The following is a 16565-nucleotide window of genomic DNA, read 5'->3' on the forward strand; positions in this document are numbered from 1 at the left end:
TACAAATAGAGGAAAATGGCAACTTATTTTATGATGAAGATATAACAAATTTCCAACATTTCTTGTCATAGATAAAAACAATTTATAAATAAAGTTTTGCTATTGAATATCCTTAAATTATTAAACAGAATAATTACAATGAGAATAAACTTAGCTGCAATGTCATAGGACAAAAACTAATGAAACCCCTCGTCGGGATCACCCTCACCTGAGAATCTTAAAGAATGTATAAGATCACGTTTTTAATCATTAAAGTGCGGTTACAGTTATACGTTGATTAACAGGGTAGTGGAGTTATCGTCATACGATGATTCACAGGGTAATGCAGTTACCATCATACATTCATTTTAATTATTATTGTCAGGTTTTGATACCAATGATGATAATATAATAGCTATTTATGACTGTAGTGTTGTTTACTATGCAAATGTGGTTACCATCACAAATGTTATACCAGTGCTATAATCATCATAGTATAAAATTCCATTATAATCTTATGACGTGTATACCGATGTGCTATGGTAAATACAAAAATATTAAAACAGAAACCATATATAAAATGAAGTCAAACCACACTATTGAAAGAAAAGCAATATTGAAGATTTGGGAGGAATCATGTAAGGAAACCTTACTTTTAAAGAACTCAATACAGTAGCTGTTATAACTGCAAGAAAAATGACAGGCTAGATAACAAGAACCTTTCAAATAAGGGATGCCCCACACATGATATTTAAGACACTAGTTTAAGACAAGACACTAGGGTAGAAAGTTGTTGCACAATAACAGCCCATTCAAAGCTGGACAGATTGCAAAGGTCTTTTACTGTCCAGAAACCACTCAATAAAACATCAAAATTATTGGGACTGCTTAATTTTTGTTAACCTTTATTCTCTGTGCTAGCAAGAGAGATACATAATAATTTACACTAGCAAATCATTAGAGGAACTGGTTCCAAATCTGCACACCAAAATAACTCCATATGAGATCAAGGCATGGCAGGAAGTGGAAAATAGCCCTGTTGAAAAGCAGAGGTACAATAGGTACGCTGTGATAGAACTCTTATCACATCAAGGGGCTCAAGACTTTTCAACACTCCATCTGCATACAAGAGGTATAGCTGACTGACTTCTCATGATGTTCAAGAGAGAATGTGATAAACACCCCCAAAGGATTCCTGATCAACCAGGTAGTAATTTATACATCAGGCTACAAGTAGCTGCATCCAACAGCCTGGTTGACCAGTCTACTAGCCAGAAGGCTCGGTCAAAGACTAGGCCATGGGGATGTTGATCCAGGGCACCAACAACAGGTAGTTAACAAGTAGATATACCAGGTCAACCAATTATATTTGAACATAATAATAACAACAGAATTGCAGAAGGTGTATTGGCCCATATGAGGCAGCTCCTATTTACATTCACCCAGACTCATTCATAGTAACCTAAGAATTACGGTATTTGCAGAAAGTCTATTGGCCACCCAAACTCATTCATACAAATGAGTTTTGGTGGCTATGAATATTATCTGCCTCATCTGGACTGATGGACCTTTTAAAATTTCCTTAATTCTTATTGATACATAAATTCATTGTAGGCTTAAATACATTATCCTTATAGTTAGTAATGTACTCAAGCTATGGTTTTGTAAATAGCATGTCCATAAATCTAGTTTTTCAACACAAAACTGAAGTGAATGAACATAAAAGGGAAGAAATGATTGAAGAGACATCCACAGTCATCACTGGAGTCCTCTGCCAAATGCAAAGGCATTTGGAAAAGGTGCTAAGGCGTGTTACAAAATAGCTTCCAGATCTGGAAAACAGGAGTTATGAAGAAAGGCTGGAGGCATTAAATATGCCAAAATTAGAAGATATTAGAAAAAAAAGGTGATCATTAAATAATAGCAGGAATCGTCCAAATTGACAAAGAGGAACTCATCAAGGCAATAAACTGGTAACCTCAAGAACAAGAGGCCATAAATTCAAGCTAAGGAAACAGAAGGGGCCCCAAAAATATTAGAAAGTTTTCGATTGCAAACAATGGTAGACGGTTGGAACAAGTTAACAAGAAGATGGCAGAGGCCAAATTAATCTTCAAAACGACTTTTGAAGAGTTTCAAAATATTACAAGACAAAGAGTGCTGGGAAGACAGGATACAACGAGTGTAGCTCTCATCCTGTAATTTCACTCGCTCACTGTCTCACTCTCACTCACAAGCAGAGTGGGGTGATAAATAGCCAATTTCCCTAGCAAACTGGTCACTATAGTAATGGTAAGCAGACAAAATTAAGTCCGGCCACAGTGAAGAACTGTATCCCAAGGTACTGTCCTGGCACCATGCTAACTTCAGCATAGCATATTTGTTATCAAGATAATTTCTGCATAAAACCAAACTGATCACTTCTCATTTATGTGCTGAACTATAGTATTAAAAGGAATAATATCTTTATTATTGTATGTTCATAAATCATTGGAGATTATTTCAGTTTTTTTGGTTGTATTTCATCTGGTTTGGTTTATTGTTCCAGATATTCAGAGAAAAGGTGTTTCTACCTGTAAATATTGGCTTAAACCCTACTGATATTCGAGCTCGTCTACTGGGAGAAAGTGGCATGAATCTCCGTTATATTCAGGAAGAAACTGGTGTGGCCATATCCATCCGAGGAATTGGATCTGGCTATCATGAACATGGCACTGGCCAAGAGGCACAGGACTCGCTACATTTTTACTTAGAGTAAGTTTGTTTTGTATGCAAAAACTAGTGAAATTTAGTGGAACATTTTCATTTTCCATTGAATCTGTTCCCTATTTTAAATCTGAATTTTGTCCTTTACTTGCAGTTTGCTTTTAATAAATTTGTAGAAAAGGCCAGGTTCTGTTTTTATATATGTCCACTACCACTTTCAGAGTTTTTTTTTTTTTTTTTTTTGCCTTTCCTCGCTGCAGTGTAGTTGTTTTTTGCTTCTTTGTAGTGCTGGTATGTTTGAGAGTTAGAACGCTTCCTTTATTAAACTCATTTTTTGTCTTCTTCTCTGGCTCTCTCTCAACGTCTGTTGAACCAATTCTATTTGCTAGTTCTGCATCTCTATTTTGACATAAATTTTTGTTGTGCCTTCATTGTATACTGTATCTCAGAAAATTTGGCATTTACTTTCTTGCCTAACACCAAGCCTTTCCAAGCAAATTCATTAAAGAATTTGCTTAGTTCCTCATAGTGTCCTCTCCTAAAATATAGTTTTAGCAAATGTGTAATTTTCCCCGCATTATCTTCTAGATTATAACACATTGCGTACAGTGTATTTTATTTTGAAGAGAACATAGTTGCTCTTTTTCAAGGGAAGGATGTTCAAGTATATCCTCCTCATTCCTGGCGAATATTAAATCCAGCACCAATGGAACATCCCCTTCCCTATTCTCATTGCCTGCTTAATGTGTTCATACATAAATGTCTCAAGGATGAGGTTTACAAATTTGTCCAAATGTCCTTCATTCTTACTTTGTAGGCCTTCCATTCTATTGCCTTCAAATTGAAGTCACCCAGTTCCAACAATTGTGATTTATCTATATTGGCTCTTACTATAATCATGACCATTATGAGGCCCTCTCTCATTTGTCATCCAACTCCTCCTTTGTCCATGTGTTGCTTTCTGGTGGACTGGAAGCATATGCGATTATCAATTTATTATCCAGATTCAAAACCTGCAGTGCCATTATGTTAACCGCTTGTGGGCTGTTTATTATTAACACATTCAACTTTCAGAGATTCTTTCACCAACATGGCAATGCCTCCACCCTTCTTAATTTTCTGTCACATCACCAAATTGAGTAGAGTAGCCCCTTATTGATATGACATTTAAAATATTTTCTTCCCTATCCTCCTAAATTCACTGATATTTTCCTTTGTTGTGAGGTCTTCTAAACCTTCTATTTCTCTCTCTTGTTTTCTCTCCTGCTCCCTTGTCTATCTTAGATGGTACTGTACTATTTTCTTTACTAGATACCAAAAGAAAATTTTAGACTTCTACCTGCAGTGTTTTGTACTAATTTACTGTTGGTAACCAGTTCTTTTCTAATTGCTTAATTCCAAACATACTTCTCTGATCGTTGCTTTCTCTCTTCCAACTATAGTAGTCGTACACACAGAAATCACAATAACGTGATATATCAAATGAACAAATCCACAAGAATTTGTGGTACATGGCAACCTTGTGGATTTGTTCATTGATATATCACACTGTTCTGATTTCTGTGTGTATCAGAGGTAGATTGTATGTGTGTAAAGAGGTAGAATATTTGGTTGACAGAACCCGGGTGCACGGGGGAATTGTGTGAAACCTCAGTTTGTGCTTCAGAGAAGCTGTGGATTAATCGTGAGGGGAGTAGCTCTCAAAGTTGCAATTCTTTTAACCGTGTTGTGGCACAGTCCACTAAGGCGCGTCTGGGATCATCCCAGACGTAGATTCGAAGCTTCATCACGGCCCTTGTGGATTTGTTATAGTATGCGTGTTTCTTTTATTTCCTTTTGGCACTTTTTCGGTTCTTTATTAACCACCTCTATTTGACACCGAGCTGTGTTGTATCCTTTCTGCTAAGGAAAATAGTTTTGTATTAAGGACCAGGACCAGCCTCAGAAATCAAAAACAAAATAACAGAAATCTTGAAATTTTCAAAAATGATCAGTTATTGGAATTTTTGTTCACAAATTTGGAAGATAGACAGTCTTATCAACACCGTGGCTGTGTGCTGGCCATTTAATTACCCAAGTGTAGTAACAGGATGAGAGAGATGCTCATGGTCTCACATCTTCCCTATTGAGTATGTTAATGTTTGTCATGTATAGTTTTAAAGGCATCCTGTCTCTCTCTTAACATACAATACAATACCTTCATTTAATCTATCATATTGGTCAACCACTAATAAGGATATTTTACATTAATTTATCTGGCATCTTTGTTTACTTTCTTTGAATCAATGGTTTCTTCTCAACGTTGAAAATTTTAAGAATTCCTCGTAAAATTTACTATTCCTGTCAGAATTTTGTAGATGTTGATTGTATCACCTTTATTTCTTGTCAACTAATTTTGGCAGGTAAGCTGCCAGCCTCTTTCATAGCTTTTGTGTTTTAGGTCTGGCAGTCTTTTGGTAGCAATGTTTGCGCTTTTTTTACTATTTTTGAGATTAGGGCACCATACAGTACTGCTGTTGCATATTCCAATTTAAGTCTCATGTATATTGTAAGTCAAACTGTTTATTTCCTGGAGGATCTCTACAACCCTAACATGGAAACTTGAGTACTTTTGTTAGAATCCTCCGGTTTTAACCCATACTGCCTCTAATTATGGCGACTAATCATTTGGGCTGGACGGTAGAGCGACGCTCTCGCTTCAAGCAGGTCGGCATTCAATCCCTGAATGTCTAAATGGTTGGACACCCTTCCTCCCCCCCCTTCCTTTCCATCCCAGAGTCTTATCCTGACCCCTTCCAAGTGCTGTATAGTCATAATGGCTTGGCACTTTCCCCCTGCATTCCCTCCCTTTCCTTTCTAATTATGACATTTATTTCAAGATATTCTCTCATTTAGCTTTAATTACTGTACTTTCTATGGTATTAGGCTATAATGTTTGTCAGTGATACTGGTGTATAGTTTAAAGGGCCAAGTTTTTATTAATTGAAACTGTTTGCCTTTCTCTGTATGTTTGCAAGGTTTTTGTCTGTAAAGATGTCTGGAAAATCATTTGTTTTGGGTTGCTAAGTTTGCAAGCACATAGTCTCATTGCCCAGAGTGAAACTCCACCTGATCTTTTCTTTCTACCTAAGTCCCTCAGCCATTCTCTAAAAAAAATTGTTCCAAAGTGTGTTAGGTGCTGTGAAAGCTGCATTTTATAAGAACACACTTTGAAACTGTTAATTTTGTGTTTTGCACATTTCCTCCAGTCTCTGCAAGATTTTATCCCTCATGTATATTTAAAAATATATATATATAATAAGTTAAATAATGTAATTTTCAATTGTATGTTTATAGGCATGACAACCAAGATCAATTTAACCAAGCAAAGGATCTGGTAGTGAATCTGGCTCAAACTGTTATTGCCGAAGTACAACAAGAGCTGCAACAACAGCAGCAGCAGCAGCAGCAACAGCAGCAGCATCAACAGCAGATGCAGCAACCAGCACCTTTATTTAGCCAACCACCTCCACAGCAGCCAGATGTAACTTTAGGTATTTGTCACCGAGTTTTGACCTTCATACATAAGATTTATTACACAATCTTGTAAACGTTTAATATATATATATCATCTTGTTTAACAAAAGATAAACTTATTTCTAAATAAATAATTTACAGTGAATCTAGCATGATAAATGGTTCGATATTCAGTATTGAATGGTTTCTGACACTATCATTGTGTTGCTAATGACACGTTATGGTGCGGACAAATTAAATCTGGAGTTAAATGTGGATTGCCTCTAATGTTATTCTTTGTGTACATTCAGCAAATTAAAATAATTTACTTCTGTAAACAGAAAACTAAATTGATGGTTTTCTAGATTAACAGGGCATTTATTTTTTAAATTTTATTGTAGACCATACATAGTCATTTATTCTGACAGGTGGTGGTGGAATTGGACAACCTCATATGGCTCCAGTCCAAGTGGCCCCTCACCAAATGACTGCTCCTCCAGCTCCTCCTCCACAGATGGTACATTCCCAGATGGTTCCACCTCAGGTACCACCTCATTCACAGATGGTGCCTCCACATGTTGGACATCATCAAATGGCTCCTGCTCAAGTTCCACTTCAAGGTCAAGTGGGTGGACCTCAAGTGAATGCTAGCGTGATGCATACAGTATTAGCGCCACACCTCCAGCCTGGTGGAGCAGGAGTCTCTCAGGATGTAATGCCACAGCAGGAGGTGATACAGGCTACAGTTGTCTCTCTACCTCAGCAGGTTGTGCACCTCACAGCACCACCAGTGGTCTCAAGTGCTACAGCAGTTGCAAACCAACAGCTGGTACACACATCTTCTGGTACCCAATTAGTTACACTGCCCCCAGGCACCCAAATTATTAACACGCCCGAAGGTCCACGTTTGGTAGCACTTGCAACGGGTACCCAGGTTGCTGCTCCTGTGGCACCAGTGCCTACAAACCATCAGGCACACCCAAATGCCTTACATGATCCACAAGGAGTGCCAAATCCAATGGTGCAGCAGCAACCAGCACCTCAATCTTTAGCAGTGTCTGTTGGAAACAACCATATAGCTATGAATCAGACTTCAATTCTTAGTGACGTAACAGCACAATCAAGCATGGCAAGATCAATAGGGCTTAGTAATTCATATTCAACTTCATGTTTATCAAATACCATCAGTACCTCAAGTCCACTTACTAGTGTCACTCCCCATGGCACTCCAGAAAATCCTTATCCACCCACTGTAAATGCATCAATACCCCCACCAAACACAAGCATGGCTCTAGGAGTGCCACCACCTGCCGCTGGACTTGGTTTACCCCCAGCGGTGACTGCTCATGCAGGGACAGTGTCTTTCATACTGACACCAGGAGTAAATACAATGACAACCACTTCTGGTGTAGGGCTTCTCGTTCCTCAGGACCCAAGTGTTGCTTCAGGTCAAATGCACGTGACACAGCCAGTTGTTGTGACTGGCGTGTTGCCCACGTCGCAGCAGCAGCAACATCCCCAACAAGCCTCTCAAGCAGGCGGTCCCTCTTCCTTCCTGGGCCCAGTACCTGGTCAACCAATAGGACCATCTGGATATTCCACTACTCAGTCTGCTGTTGAACAACCAGTTAGCTCTGCTTATCTTCCATCAGATCAAGCTGGTCATGGCTATAGTCATGCTGGTCCCCCCATTACTAGTACCTCAAGTCACCATTACCCTCAAGTGCAACCACAGCAACAGAGACCTATGGGTGTTGGCTATCATCCTGTTGGTATGGCTGGGGGAGGAGAGAGTGCGCCACCAAGGATGGATTACTCGGGAGGTCCTGGAGTTATACCTGCTCACCTTGCAGTTAATCATCTACAGCCACGCCACCAAGTAAGTCACCTCTTGGATTTCTCTAGTCTTGGGTTATTGTACCTATTGAATAGGCACTTAAATCTGCTTTCAATTTAGACATGTTAGACATTTAGACAATTTAGACATTGTCTTAATACTTATTTTGAAAATTATAAATACTCCTCTATTTAAATATTCAACAAAAGTAGTTGTAATTTATCATCATTATTTTCCTCTATTTCACAATTTTAAGTTTATTTTTCTAGTTTTAAGTAAATTTTTTAGAGGTTGTCTGTGTCTGGCCATTTACAATGGGCAAACACTTACACATTAACTTAAAGACTCTACAGTGTTGGTTATAATGAAACAACAAAAATGTAATTAACTCTTCTAATATATACTGTCTCCACTCGATTATCCGGACTATATGGGAAGGACCCCCAGCCGGATATTCACATGTTCCAGATAATGGTACTTTTTCACCTCCGAGTCCAAAAGTGACCATTTCCAACTATTTTTATACTACAAACAACATAATTTGAATTGCCTTGCAACATATAATTATTAAATATTCAACTAGAAACCTCAACTTACCTTGTTGGTGTTCGTCTTCTTGATTGATGCCACACATCTTGAAGTCAAGAATTCTTAGCAATTTGTGTAACCCAATCTATATAATCCCAATCAATACTAACACAACACTAAAATTAACACTTAAAATTACTGTACAGTTTATTAAGCAAAGATAGTTTTGACTGCCAGCTGCTGAAGCCTCACTGGTTGAAGGCATTTGGGTTGCCTGTGACGCCTCACTTGTTGAAGGCGCTTGGCTTGCCTGTGGCGCCTCACTTGTTGAAAGCATTTGGCTGCCTGTGAAGCCTCACTGGTTGAACAACACGTAACTTGTCTTTGCTAGGACAACCTTCTTCCTCTTAATTAACACCTCCAGAACGATTGATGCTGCTACCAGACATAGTCTTGGCCAAAAATGTTCAAAGTTACTATGAAAATAAAAAACTTATTTAAAAAAATATTTCACTAATGGCACGACACTGGTATAACACGAGGGACGGGAGCACATGGGTTGACCAGTGTTGGACGGGTCCACTTGGGGCAGCTATAGCACGTTACGGAGGCCGCCAGGAGGAAAAAACTCACAATATTTTTTAAGGAAACTTCAGCCTGTGCACATTGTTTTTAGGAAACTGTTATTACATAATTACTAGTATTTCTTTTGTTTTTGGCTATGATGAATTGTTTATCATTATTGGGCACATTATTTATCATAATGATGAATCATTATTTACATGAAATTGTAACAGCAACCCCCTCCCCGCTCAGCTCGTTGTCGCCGTCTGGGGGCTTAGTGGGCGGCTGCCGGAGTGTGATGCTCCTTGGGACAGTCCTCTGTCCTTTTCTAGCCTTGTGCTCCTGCTGCCGTCCTCTCCAATTCTGCTGGGCATCTTTTCCTTTTCCTTCTGTTTCGTTTTTCTCCCCCCTCTTCTCCTATCTGCTTGCCGTTTCCTGCCGACCTTTTGCTCGTTCTGGTTCTTCCCTTGGACTTCTTCTACTTTGACGCCCGGGTGCTTGAGGAGGCATACTCTTGCACCCGTAGAACTGCAGTACCCGACGTCGAGAGCGAGGGGAACCTTTTATTGTCAATCCCCACTTCGTCACTGAACCCGATCTCGACGGACTGTCGGTTTCTTAAGGTGGCGTTTGTGGGGCGTATACTCACGACGCACCCCTAGGAGGCCCCGACAAGATCGGCGATAGCTTCTTGTTGGGTGTCCTGCCTCTAATTGTGGCTCCATGGTGGGTGTGGGGGCACATTCGTGAGTGAATTCGTAATTTCGTCAAGATGATAACCCCTGTTTCGGCTGCTTCTGGCTTACCTTTTCAGGCTCGTGGGGTGGGCGACCAAGCCCCCGAGTCGGTCCGTATTGGAAGACCGGGCTCTGTAGCCTCCGCTGCATTGGGCCCCGACCTTGCTCCTCCTTTGGCCTCTCTGACTCCTTCCCCTGGCTCCCCTCCCTCCTCTGTGGTTGGGTCGAGCCCCAAGCCCCCAGTGGTGACTACCTCGTCCCCTGGCGCGGCTCCTTCTCTAGTTGTTACTACTGCGCCTTTTAACCCCTCTCTCTCTGGGGGTTCTCACCGCCGTTCTCGTCACGGCCGCCCTCGCTCGATTCCTTCCAGTTCTGCTACCTATCAAGCCTTGTTTGGTCCCGCTTCGTGGGCCAAATATTTTGATCTCCTCCCTCTTGATTCTGCGCCTCCTGACGATTTCTCCCTTCATCGACATCTCATTGATTCCGTGGATGCCTCCATTACTTTTAACCCCACTCGTCTCGGTACGCGTGTCGTTGCTGCTCCTTCTCAGGATGCTGCTTCCCGCTTGGCTGCCTTATCCTGCCTTGGCGAGACCCCCGTTCGGGTCTCGAAGAACGTCCAGTTGAATGCCAGTGTTGGCACTATTTTGCTCCCGCCCCATGTTGCGACCGGTGTTCGGGACCTACGCGACTGCCACGACGATATTCGACATATCCTCGCTGCCCAGGGCCATTCTATTCTCCAGGTGGACACGTTTACTCGTCCCCCTCGTGGTAGTCGCCGTCAACCCCTCCGGGTTGTGAAGATTACCTTTGATGGTAGGACCCTTCCACCCTCTGTCATTCTTGCTGGTGCCAGGTGCTCTGTCCAGGAGTACATTCCTTCTCCTCGGCTCTGCAACAAGTGCTGGAGGTTTGGGCATGGTGCCCTCCGCTGCTCCGGGACTGTCTCTCTCTGTCCTTTGTGTGGTGGCGAAGGTCACTCTAAGTCGGAGTGCGCTTCTCCCCAGGCTCGTTGCCTCAACTGCGGTGAGGCCCATCCTACCTTCTCCCGTGCGTGTGTCCATTACAAGCTTGAGGCAGCCGTCCTCAACTTGAAGCACCGGGAGCGTTTATCTTTTCCTGAGGCGAGGCGCCAGGTTCGCCGGCTCCCGCCTTATGCTAATATCTCTTATGCTCGCGTGTTGCGCTCTTCCTCTCCTCGTCCTTCCCGCCTTCCTCAGACTCACAACCGTTTCCAGGCCTTGGACCCTGATGCGCCCACTGCCCCCTCCGTCCCTTTGGGTTCTCTCCCGAAGGATCCTCCTCCTGGTCCTCTGTCTGGGGTTCCCCTTCCTTCTACCCGGTCTGTCGTGTCTTCTGTGTCTCCTTCCTCGTCCCCCTCCGATCCTCCTTCCCATCCTCTTCCTCCATCTATCGGCTCTCCCCGCCGCCTGTCGGTGCGGGCGGATGTCCATCGCTCTCCTAACGGCCGTCGTGTGTGCTCTCGTTCGGCTTCTCCTGTTGAGACACTGGAATCCGTTGCCCGGTACGTAGTTGCTGGGACACCGGTCTCTTTAAGTCAGAAGCGTAAGCCTGGCTCCTCTCCTTCCTCTTCCCCGGCGGGTAAGAAGGCTTCGCTTTCTTCCTCAGCTCCTCCTTCTGGCTCTGTTGCTCCTTCCACTCCCGTTTCAGTGCTTGCGCCCCCTGTTCCTGCTATGGAGGTTTCTTTGGCCCCTGCTTCCCTTTCGGTTGCTGCTCTTGCTGGGGTGCGCTCCTCTCTTTCTACTCCCCCTCTTCCTGCTGCTGTCCTTGACTGCTCCTCTCCGTTGTCTCCTCCTCCTCCTCCTCCTCCTCCTCCTCTGGACCCTGCCCGCCCACCTCTGATCTGTTCTCCTGTTTCCTTCCCTCCGTCTTTGCTCAGTTTACCCATGCCCCCTAACCCTGACTTTGCTGACCCTGATCCCGACCCTGATATTCTTTAACGTGCTCTGTTGGTCTTTCGCCTTTGTTTCTTCCTTGTTCTCTGTTTTTGTCCTTTCTCTTCTCGTCGTTGTCCATTCTTCAATGGAACGTTCGAGGTTATTACGCCAATTTCCTCGAACTCCAACTTCTGGTTTCGCGGTTTTCGCCCCTTTGTGTCTGTCTCCAGGAGCCGATGTTTGGTGCTCGTCCTGGTCGTTTTCGTGGCTATTCCTTTCTCTCCCCCCCCCCAGCCATTGCTGGGGCTTCTAATTCTTCTGCTCTCTTGATTCGGGCTGATGTTCCCTTTGTTCCTTTACTTTTTCCTTCGCCTCTCCATTGTTCTGCTGCTCGTATCTTTGTGGGGAAATGGTACACAGTTTGTTCCATTTATCTCCCCCCGAGTGTCCCGCTCTCTCTTCCTGATTTGAAACACCTCCTAGACTCCTTGCCGGAGCCTGTGCTCCTGCTGGGTGACTTCAATTGTCGTCATTCTCTTTGGGGTGACGTTCTGACGAATACCCGGGGTCGCCTCCTTGAGCCGTTTCTCCTCTCTTCTTCCCTGTCTCTTCTGAATTCTGGTGAGCCCACTCATTTGGACTCTCGAACTCGCACCCTTTCTTGTCTTGATCTTTCTCTCTGCTCTTCTTCTCTTTACTTAGATTTCACATGGCAGGTTCTTGATGACCTCCATGGAAGTGATCATTTCCCCATCCTTGTTTCCTTTTTCTCTTTTCGCCCTTCCCTCTCTTTCCCTAGGTGGCAGTTTGCTAAGGCGGACTGGACCCTGTTTTCCCTCAGTGCTACTCTCTCTGACCTCTCCCTTCTGCCCCTCTCTCGCGCTCTCCTCCTTTTTCATGACACTGTCTTCGACGCTGCCCTCCGCTCTATTCCTCGCTCTTCCTCTCGGGGTCCACGGAAGTGCGTTCCCTGGTGGAATGCGGACTGTGCTCGGGCTGTCCGCTGTAAGCGTGCAGCCTGGAAGAAGCACCGCCGTAGGCAGACGACCGATTCTTTTCTTTTCTTTCGGAAAGCGAGTGCGGTGGCCCGTAGGGCCATCCGTACGGCTAAACGTGAATGTTGGGCATCTTATGTCTCGACAATTACGTCCGAAACCCCTCTGGCCCAGATCTGGAAGCGTATCCGCAAGATAGCGGGTAAGTTCGTTCCCGATGTTTCACCGGTCCTTCACCTCCATGATACTCTTGTGGCGGACCCGTTGCAGGTCGCTTCCGAACTGGGTTCCCACTTTTCTTCTGTTAGCTCTGGTCTTCATCTTCCCCAATCTTTCCTTCTTCGTAAACCTGTCCTTGAGTCTCGTCCTTTAGATTTCTGCACTCATCTTCAGCTTCCCTATAATGATCCCTTCTCTCTCTCTGAACTTCGTTCTGCCCTGGCCCTCTGCGGTTCTACGGCGGCGGGCTCCGATGGTATTCATTATGAGATGCTTCGCCATCTCCCTCCGAGCACGTCTCAGTATTTACTGAGTCTGTATAATCGGATCTGGGAGTCGTCGTCAGTCCCTGAGGACTGGCTCGATGCCGTTGTCCTCCCTGTTCGCAAACCAGGGTCTCTGGGTACTTCCCCTAAGGACTTTCGCCCTATTGCTCTCACAAGTTGTCTGCAAACTCTTTGAACGTATGGTTAACGTTCGTCTGATGTGGTTCCTGGAACACCATCACCTCCTCTCCCCTTCTCAATTTGGTTTCCGCAAGTGCCGCAGCACGACAGATGTCCTGGTGAACTTGGAGGTCTATATACGTACTGCTTTTGCTGCGAAGACCTCCGTTGTTGCCGTCCTTTTTGACCTAGAAAAGGCTTACGACACCACTTGGCGTTATCATATCCTATCTCAACTTCATTCTTTTGGCCTTCGTGGTCATCTCCCTCTCTTTCTCCGCAGCTTCCTCTCTCGTCGTTCCTTTCGGGTGCGCCTTGGTACCGCTCTCTCTCCCCCTTTTCAGCAATACGAAGGTGTGCCCCAGGGTAGTGTTCTGAGCACTACTCTTTTTCTGGTTGCCCTCAATGGTCTTCTTTCCTCTCTTCCTTCTGGTGTCTTCTCCGCTCTCTATGTCGATGATCTTACCCTTTGTTGTCAGGGTGATGATTCGCCTCTCCTTCAACGCCGGCTTCAACTTGCGATTGATGCCGTGTCGTCTTGGGCCACAGGTCATGGCTTCAAGTTCTCTACTTCTAAGACTTGTGCCATGACTTTTACGCGGAAACGGGTTGTTCTTCGTCCCTCTTTGTCACTTTATGGTCATCCCCTTGAATACAAAGATTCCGCGAAGCTTTTGGGGTTATTCCTTGACACTCGTTTGTCTTGGTCTCCCCATATCTCTTACCTCCGTGTTGAGTGCTCTAAGTCCCTTACCCTCCTTCGGGTCTTGTCCCATACTTCTTGGGGGGCAGATAGGCGCACTCTCCTTGCTTTACATTCCTCTCTCGTCCTGTCTAAGCTCGATTATGGTTGCCCTGCTTACTCGTCTGCTTCTCCTTCTACTCTTCGCCGTCTTGATGCTTTGCACCATACTGGGTTGCGCCTCAGTTCTGGTGCCTTTCGTTCGACTCCCGTCCTTAGCTTGTATGTTGACACTGGCTTCCTGTCTCTCCAGGACCGCCGTGATCGCTACTGTCTTCGCTATCTTGCGCGGTCCTTGCAACATCCTTCCTCTCGTCTCTGTCGTGCTTTAACTTTTACCCCTCCTGCGGTTCCTGTTCCTCTTCACCACCTCCCTCTTTCTGTCCGGTTATCTCGCCTGCAGGATTCTCTCTCCGTTCGTATTTCTGATGTTTCTCCTCGTGTTGTTCCTTCTTTGCCCCCGTGGAGGGTCCCTCTTCCGCGGTTTTGTACATCCTTGACTCGTATCACTAAAGCTTTTACACCTCCTACAGTTCTAAAACGCCTTTTCCTCGAGCACTTTTCTTCTCACTCCCGCTCCGTTTCTGTCTTCACCGATGGGTCTAAGTCAGCGGACGGTGTTGGCTACTCTGTTGTTTTTCCTGATCGCACTTATATGTGTCGCTTGCCTCCGGAGACTAGCATCTTTACAGCGGAACTTTATGCTATTCTCTATGCTCTTCGTCTCCTGCTTTCGCGTTGTCAGTCTTCCTTTGTGGTTGTTGTTGACTCTCGTAGTGCCCTCATGGCTCTCGGGTGCTTTAATCCAGTTCATCCGGTAGTTGTCGAGATCCAGCATTGGCTGTTTCTCGTTCACAGTAAATTTAAGTCGGTTGAGTTTTGTTGGGTTCCCAGCCATATTGGCGTGTCTTTAAATGAGCGCGCGGATGCTGCCGCTAAGGAAGCTGTCCGCTCTTGTCCCATCTCTCGTAAAGGCATTCCGTATTCCGACTTTTACCCGGTTATCCATTCCTCAGTCCTTACCCGTTGGCAGGCTTCTTGGTTGTCTGTTACTGGTAACAAGCTACGTACTCTTAAATGTTGTGTTTCCTCGTGGCCGTCCTCCTTCCACCGTAACCGGCGGTGGGAAACAGCTCTAGCGAGGTTGCGTATTGGCCATACTCGCTTAACCCATGGTCACTTGATGGAGCGCCGCCCTGCTCCTTATTGTCCTGGTTGCATTGTCCCTCTTACGGTCGTGCATGTCCTTCTTGAATGTCCTGACTTCCAGGACGAGCGTGTGTCTTGCTTTCCGACCGCCCCTCGCGGTCACCTGTCCCTCGATAGAATTCTTGGTGACTCGGATACTTTTGATATCGTTCGCCTTATGCGTTTTTGTTCTCGTATTGGCATCCTTGGTGATATTTAGCGCCCTCTGATTATTTTGCGTATTTGATGGTGCTACATAGCCTTCCCGGTTTGGTGCCTTCTTTTGATAATTACTTACTTACTTGTAACAGCAAAGATTAAATATATCATATTTTCTTTGTATTGTAAATGTTATTACAATGGTTTTTTGAAGTGTAATTTGCAGTGGCCTGTCAATGATAATATTTGTATCACAAAACGTGTAGAATATTGGTACTCACAGATATACAGTATTCGTGTCATGTACTAATATGAGTTCAAATATTATATTCTTTGAATAATAAAGATAGTATTTGTTGTTGTTACACGATATACAAACATCATGTATATCTATCAACATTTCAATGCACCATAATGAACCAATAAGCAGTTCTGGTGGGTGTGATGATGAAATATAAACACAGCAGAGCCATACGATTCAATCAGACAATGCCAGCAGACTTCACCTGATACAAGAAAATGCCTCCAATATATATATATATATCACATACTTTGCTAAGACTAGCCACAAAACTGCTATTATTATTACGTCCTGTCTCTAAATCCTGAATGTGAATCCATTCCCACAAGGTTATATTGTAAGGGAGCATGATGTCGTTTCATCAAGCGTAGATGCAGCAAACAATGACGAAGTGCTGTGGCTGTCTGCCTCGTGCTGTGAACATCATAAGGAGCATTGTGTTCACTGATATCTGAATGTTGTATGTAGCCTTTATCACAGTCAGGATCATCTACCACACTATCACTGTTACTTATTATTCATTATTATGTGGTGCTGTGGTCCCGATCTGCACAGCTGTGCTGAGAGCTCTTGCTGCATGTGCCAGCCTTGGTCGCTCTCTCAATACTGAGGCTCTCACAGCCAGTATCAATGCTGATAATTTTTTTTTTACAAGATGTATTTGTTTCCTGGAGTCCTGAGGCACAGGATGTGAGCCCTATGTACCTGTGGGAGTTTTGAATCATTCCCTATACATAAAAGTGCCTTGTGGCGCTGTGTGCACCC

General features: G+C 44.1%; 1 protein-coding gene across 4 annotated transcripts in view; it reads left to right on the forward strand.

The window, feature by feature from the left end:
* The window catches only part of LOC123772502 (uncharacterized), a 174189-nt gene that overhangs the window by 87475 nt on the left and 70149 nt on the right, over positions 1-16565 (forward strand). For all 4 annotated transcript variants that reach the window (XM_069325961.1, XM_045765723.2, XM_045765725.2 and 1 more), the window contains 3 exons: positions 2528-2733; positions 6022-6218; positions 6609-8059. In XM_069325961.1, the coding sequence (XP_069182062.1) occupies positions 2528-2733; positions 6022-6218; positions 6609-8059 (1854 nt within the window). The remainder of the gene's footprint in view (positions 1-2527; positions 2734-6021; positions 6219-6608; positions 8060-16565) is intronic.

Source organism: Procambarus clarkii, chromosome 17 (genome assembly GCF_040958095.1).
Source record: "Procambarus clarkii isolate CNS0578487 chromosome 17, FALCON_Pclarkii_2.0, whole genome shotgun sequence".
NCBI classification, from domain to species: domain Eukaryota; kingdom Metazoa; phylum Arthropoda; class Malacostraca; order Decapoda; family Cambaridae; genus Procambarus; species Procambarus clarkii.